Source organism: Phalacrocorax carbo, chromosome 34 (assembly GCF_963921805.1).
Source record: "Phalacrocorax carbo chromosome 34, bPhaCar2.1, whole genome shotgun sequence".
In the NCBI taxonomy this organism is placed as follows: domain Eukaryota; kingdom Metazoa; phylum Chordata; class Aves; order Suliformes; family Phalacrocoracidae; genus Phalacrocorax; species Phalacrocorax carbo.
This window is the reverse complement of record NC_087546.1, coordinates 350533-356984: the sequence shown is the minus strand read 5'-3', so window position 1 is coordinate 356984 and position 6452 is coordinate 350533. Positions and strand designations below refer to the sequence as shown.

Genomic DNA, 6452 nt, shown 5'->3' with positions numbered 1-6452 from the left:
GGGGCATGGGGGGACCCAGGGTGGGGGGACACGGGGGGGGGGCATGGGGGGACCCGGGGGGGGGCGTGGGGGGACCCGGGGGGGGGGGGGCATGGGGGGGACCCGGGGGGGGGGGGCGTGGGGGGACCCGGGGGGGGGGGCATGGGGGGGACCCGGGGGGGGGCATGGGGGGACCCGGGGGGGGGCGTGGGGGGACCCGGGGGGGGGGGCACGGGGGGACCCGGGGGGGGGGGCATGGGGGGACCCGGGGGGGCGTGGGGGGACCCGGGGAGGGGGCACGGGGGGACCCGGGGGGGGGGGCATGGGGGGGGACCCGGGGGGGGGGCGTGGGGGGACCCGGGGGGGGGGGCACGGGGGGACCCGGGGGGGGGGGGCACGGGGGGACCCGGGGGGGGGCGTGGGGGGACCCGGGGGGGGGGGCACGGGGGGACCCGGGGGGGGGGCGTGGGGGGACACGGTGGGGGGGGGCATGGGGGGACCCAGGTGTGGGGGGCATGGGGGGACCCGGGGGGGGGACGGACATGGGGGGACCCAGGGTGGGGGTGGGCATGGGGGGACCCAGGTGGGGGGGGACACATGGGGGGACCCGGGGGGGGGGCATGGGGGGGACCCAGAATGGGGGGGGAAATAGGGGCACCCAGGAGTTGGGGGGGTCCCAGGGGGACGTGGGGCACCCAGGCATGGGGGGGGGGGAACGGGGGGGAGCCTGGCATGGGGGGGGGGTCCCGGGGGACATGGGGGGACCCAGGGATGGGGGACCCACCCCCTCCTGTCACCCCCGTGTCCCTGTCCCGCCCCGTGAGTCCCCCCGTCCCACCCCAGGGTCCCCCTGTGTCCCCCCCCCATGTCCCCCCCCCCCATGTCCCCCCCTCGTGTCCCCCCCGTGTCCCCCCCGTGTCCCCCCCGTGTCCCCCCACCTGGGGTCCCGGCGTAGCCGCGGGTTTTGGTCTGTCCGTCCTTGAGCTCCACGGCCAAACCCATGTCGGACAGACGGACGTGGCCTGCCCGCACCAGTCACCCCCAGTCACCCCCAGTGCCTCCCAGTGACCCCCCCCCCCCGGCTCCCAGTAACACACCTCTACCCCCACGTGCCCCATGTCCCCCTCTGACCCCCTCCGTGTCCCCACGTCCCCCAACGTCCCCCCGCCCCCCCGATGTCCCCAAATCCCCCCAATGTCCCCCCGTTGTCCCCAACGTCCCCCCCGCCCCCAGGGTCCCCCATGTCCCATGGCCCCTGTCCCCCAACATCCCCCCCATCCCCCGATGCCCCCGACGTTCCCTGAACCACCCCATCCCCCGATGTCCCCCCATTGTCCCCCCATGTCCCCCATCCCCCCATTGTCCCCCCTTGTCCCCCCATGTCCCCCCATGTCCCCCATGTCCCCATGTCCCCCCATGTCCCCCATGTCCCCCATCCCCCCATGTCCCCCATGTCCCCCAATGTCCCCCATGTCCCCATCCCCCCATGTCCCCCAATGTCCCCCCATGTCCCCCAATGTCCCCATCCCCCCATGTCCCCCAATGTCCCCCCATGTCCCCCAATGTCCCCATCCCCCCATGTCCCCCATGTCCCCCCATGTCCCCCCATGTCCCCCAAGGTCCCCCATGTCCCCCAATGTCCCCCCATGTCCCCCAATGTCCCCATCCCCCCATGTCCCCCAATGTCCCCATCCCCCCATGTCCCCCATGTCCCCCCATGTCCCCCAATGTCCCCATCCCCCCATGTCCCCCAAGGTCCCCCATGTCCCCCCATGTCCCCCAATGTCCCCATCCCCCCATGTCCCCCAAGGTCCCCCATGTCCCCCCATGTCCCCCCATGTCCCCATCCCCCCATGTCCCCCAAGGTCCCCCATGTCCCCCCATGTCCCCCCATGTCCCCCAATGTCCCCAATGTCCCCCATGTCCCCCAATGTCCCCCAACATCCCCCCATCCCCTAATGTCCCCCATCCCCCCATGTCCCCCATGTCCCCCATGTCCCCCATCCCCCAAAGTCCCCCAAAGTCCCCCAATGTCCCCCATCCCCCGATGTCCCCCCACACCCCAACATGTCCCCATCCCCCCCCAACCCCCCCAACCCCCCCCCCACCCCCCCCAACGTCACCGGCGTCATCGAGGAGGACGTTCTCGGGCTTGAGGTCGCGGTAGACGATGCGGTGCTGGTGCAGGTGCTCCAGCCCCAGCAGGATCTGGGCGGTGTAAAACACGGCCCGCGGCTCGAGGAACCCAGGGTTCTCCTCGTCCACGTTGTATATGTGGTACCTGACACGCCAAGCACACGCCAAGCACACGCTAAGCGCACGCCAAGCACACGCCAAGCGCCCGGAGACGCGCCGGCGCCTGGAGACACGCCGGTGGCGTGGCTTGGGGAAGCCGGGGTGACCTCATCCGCACCGCACGTGCGGCACCTCCACACGCTAAGGACACGCTAAGGACACGCCAGCACCTGGGGACACGTTGGGGGCGCGGTATGAACGCAGCGTCGGCCTCGCCCGCATTACATGCCTATGGCACATGCTAAGGACACGCCAGACACGCCGCTGGGTGGGTGTGGGGGTGTGTGTGGGGGGCGTCTCCAGCGGCCGCACGCGTGGCACATGCCAAGCACACGCTTACCGCAGGTCGCCGCCGTTCATGAGGGTCATGACGAGGCAGAGGTCGGTCTTGGTCTGGAAGGCGCAGGCCAGCGAGACGATGAAGCGGCTGTGCACCCGCGCCAGGATCCGCTTCTCCACCAGCGCCGCCTGCACACGCCAAGCACACGCCGAGGGCGCGCGGCTGGCGACGGCCCGCCCCGCCCCGGGGGCACGCCGGGGGACGCGTGGGAGGAACACGCCAAGGACATGCAGGCGACACACGCCAAGGAAAACATGGGAGGAACACGCCAAGGACATGAAGGTGGCACATGCCAAGGAAAACATGGGAGGAACACGCCAAGGAAAACATGGATGATACATGCCAAGGACATGCAGGTGACACACGCCAAGGAAAACATGGGAAGAACATGCCAAGGAAACCATGGGAGGAACACGCCAAAGGAAACCATGGGAGGAACACGCCAAGGGAAACATGGGAGGAACACGCCAAGGAAACCATGGGAAGAACACGCCAAGGAAACCATGGGAAGAACACGCCAAGGAAACCATGGGAAGAACACGCCAAGGAAACCATGGGAAGAACACGCCAAAGGAAACCATGGGAGGAACACGCCAAGGAAACCATGGGAAGAACACGCCAAGGAAACCATGGGAGGAACACGCCAAGGAAACCATGGGAAGAACACGCCAAGGAAACCATGGGAGGAACACGCCAAGGAAACCATGGGAAGAACACGCCAAGGAAACCATGGGAAGAACACGCCAAGGAAACCATGGGAGGAACACGCCAAGGAAACCATGGGAAGAACACGCCAAGGGAAACATGGGAGGAACACGCCAAGGAAACCATGGGAAGAACACGCCAAAGGAAACCATGGGAAGAACACGCCAAGGAAACCATGGGAGGAACACGCCAAGGAAACCATGGGGGGAACACGCCAAGGAAAACATGGGAAGAACACGCCAAGGAAACCATGGGAGGAACACGCCAAGGAAAACATGGGGGGAACACGCCAAGGAAAACATGGGAAGAACACGCCAAGGAAACCATGGGAAGAACACGCCAAGGAAACCATGGGAGAAACACGCCAGGGGAAACATGGGAGGAACACGCCAAGGAAACCATGGGAGGAACACGCCAAGGAAACCATGGGAAGAACACGCCAAGGAAACCATGGGAAGAACACGCCAAGGAAACCATGGGAAGAACACGCCAAGGAAACCATGGGAGGAACATGCCAAGGGAAACATGGGAGGAACACGCCAAGGAAACCATGGGAGGAACACGCCAAGGGAAACATGGGAGGAACACGCCAAGGAAACCATGGGAAGAACACGCCAAGGAAACCATGGGAGGAACACGCCAAGGGAAACATGGGAGGAACACGCCAAGGCCACGCAGCTGGCACACGCCAAGCACACGCGGGCGGCACGCGCCAAGCAACGGGCCACTTGAGGGGCCGGAGAGGTGACCAAGGTGGTGGTGGCGGGGGGGGAGGTGGCTGCCTACCATCCCCACCCCGCGGCCAACGGGGGCTCCCATTGGGTGCCCACCTCGTAACCCTGGCGCTTCTTGAGGCGCTTCTTGTTGAGGCGCTTGTTGGCGTACATCTTGCCGGTGGCGCGGCGCTGGCAGGCGCAGACCTCGCCGAAGCCGCCCTTGCCCAGCACCCGGAAGTCAACGAAGGCTTCGGCCCCCACCGGCTGCCCCTCCAACCATTTGAACTGCACGAAGCGCCCGAATTCCGGCGACGCCCGGTACGGCCTCCAGGCCACGGCCTCCAGGTGGGCCAGCAACTCCCGGCGCGCCTGCCCGAAGGCCTCCGCGGAAGGGGCGGCACCTGTTGGGGGGTGGGGGTGGGGACACACAACGTGGCGTGGACGCTGTTGGCGGAGGTGGTGGGGACCGTCGGGAAGCAGCGTGGCCGCCTTTGGGGGGTGTCATGGCCGCCAGGACAATCGTGGCCACCGTTGGCGGTGTCATGGCTGCCAATGGGGGTGTGATGGCGATCATCACTGTCATGGCCGCCAAGAGGGTGTGAGGACCACCATCAGGGGTGTCATGGCTGCCAATGGGGGTGTGATGGCGATCATCACTGTCATGGCCGCCAAGAGGGTGTGAGGACCACCATCAGGGGTGTCATGGCCGCCAAGAGGGTGTGAGGACCACCATCAGGGGTGTCATGGCTGCCAATGGGGGTGTGATGGCGATCATCACTGTCATGGCCGCCAAGAGGGTGTAAGGACCACCATCAGGGGTGTCATGGCCGCCAAGAGGGTGTGAGGACCACCATCAGGGGTGTCATGGCTGCCGATGGGGGTGTGATGGCGATCATCACTGTCATGGCCGCCAAGAGGGTGTGAGGACCACCATCGGGGGTGTCATGGCCGCCAAGAGGGTGTGAGGACCACCATCAGGGGTGTCATGGCTGCCGATGGGGGTGTGATGGCGATCATCACTGTCATGGCCGCCAAGAGGGTGTGAGGACCACCATCGGGGGTGTCATGGCTGCCAATGGGGGTGTGATGGCGATCATCACTGTCATGGCCGCCAAGAGGGTGTTCGCACCACCATTGGGGGCGTCATGGCCACCAAGAGGGTGTTAACGCCACCATCAGGGGTGTCATGGCTGCCAATGGCGGTGTCATGGCGTTCATCACTGTCATGGCCACCAAGAGAGTGTGAAGACCACCATTGGGGGTACCAGGGCCACTGTTGGGCATGTGATGGCAGCCATCACTGTCATGGCCGCCATTGGAGCTACCATGGTTGCCATTGGAGGTCTAGTGGCCACCATTGGCAGTGTCATGGCCGCCATTGGAGGTCTCATGGCAGCCATCACTGTCATGGCCGCCATTGGTGGTATCATGGCCACCAATGGAGGTGTCATGGCCGCCGCTGTGGGTGGAGCCTCACCTGTGGGCGGTGCCATGGCGGCGGCACTCAGGAAGCTGCAGTGCTCGGCCCCGCCCGGGGTGAAGAACCGCGCCCGCAGGGCGGCGGCTGCCCCGCCTCGCTCCGCCTCCTCGCACCTCTCGTAGGCCTCTAGCTCCGCCCACAACGCCCCTGCTGCAGCCAATCCCGGCGACCTTTCTAGGAACCGCTGGAACAGCAGCTTCCCGATTGGCTGCTCCACGCACTGCCACCAGAAGGAAATATCCTCCCCAAGATGGCCGCCCCCGTGCGTGCCGCCATTTTGTCCCCCTCCGACGCCATTTTGTGCCCCGTGGCCGCCATTTTGTCCCCCTCCCACGCCCTTTTTCGCCCCTCCGACGCCATTTTGTCCCCCTCCGACGCCATTTCGCGCCCCGAGGCCGCCATTTTGCGCCCCGGGGCCGCCATTTTGTCCCCCTCCGACACCATTTTGCACCCCGGGGCCGCCGCCAACCGGTTCCCCCCCGGCCAGGCGGGCGCGTAGGTCCTCGCACTGAGTGATGTGGGGCAGGCGGAGGCGGGCGCGCTGCCGACGGTCGCGGCCCGAGGCTCCCGAGCCGCCGCCGCCGCGGGCCGACACGTAAGCCGAGTTGGCCACCACCGTCTCCAAGCCGCCGATGTCCATGGCTGCGGGGATCGGGGGGGGTGGGGGTGGGTGTGAAACCCTCGTGCGATGCACGAGGACTCACGAGGACGTGGCGGGGAGGGGGTGGGGGTGTAAAAACAAGGATTAACCCCACCCTGGGCAAGGTCGGAGCTCTTAAAGGGCCGGCGCGCTATAATTAGCGGGTAAGCGGCTCAGCGGGGGCTCGTGCCTTAAGCCGCTTTCACGGTTTCTCACACGAGAGCCCCCCACCCCCCCGCCCCCCCGGTATCCCACAATGCACCGGGGCCGCAGAGGGTGATGGGAGGAAGGGTGTCG

At 67.0% G+C, this 6452-nt stretch overlaps 2 protein-coding genes across 2 annotated transcripts in view; one reads left to right on the top strand and one right to left on the bottom strand.

The window, feature by feature from the left end:
* LOC135310353 (procollagen C-endopeptidase enhancer 2-like) overlaps positions 1-631 on the top strand; it is a 6786-nt gene extending 6155 nt beyond the window's left edge. Inside the window, exon 6 of the mRNA XM_064437605.1 lies at positions 615-631. Coding sequence (XP_064293675.1) covers positions 615-631 — 17 coding nt within the window. The remainder of the gene's footprint in view (positions 1-614) is intronic.
* A 141-nt stretch (positions 632-772) lies between these two features.
* On the bottom strand, positions 773-6155 carry LOC135310352 (rhodopsin kinase GRK1-like). The gene is made up of 7 exons (XM_064437604.1): positions 5912-6155; positions 5513-5800; positions 4150-4436; positions 2615-2742; positions 2103-2260; positions 918-1001; positions 773-786 (listed from the first exon to the last, which is right to left on the bottom strand). The coding sequence occupies exons 1-7, from the start codon at positions 6153-6155 to the stop codon at positions 773-775; spliced, it is 1203 nt and encodes a 400-aa protein (XP_064293674.1).
* Between the last annotated feature and the right edge of the window lie 297 nt (positions 6156-6452).

Excerpts from the sequence above, each read along its gene's own strand:
- LOC135310352 (XM_064437604.1), bottom strand. The coding sequence starts at position 6,155 with ATGGACATCGGCGGCTTGGAGACGGTGGTGGCCAACTCGGCTTACGTG. Across the intron at positions 2,743-4,149 it reads AGAAGCGCCAGGGTTACGAG|GCGGCGCTGGTGGAGAAGCG; the intron begins GTGGGCACCCAA and ends TGGCGTGTGCAG. Across the intron at positions 1,002-2,102 it reads CGTCCTCCTCGATGACGCCG|GCCACGTCCGTCTGTCCGAC; the intron begins GTGACGTTGGGG and ends TGGTGCGGGCAG.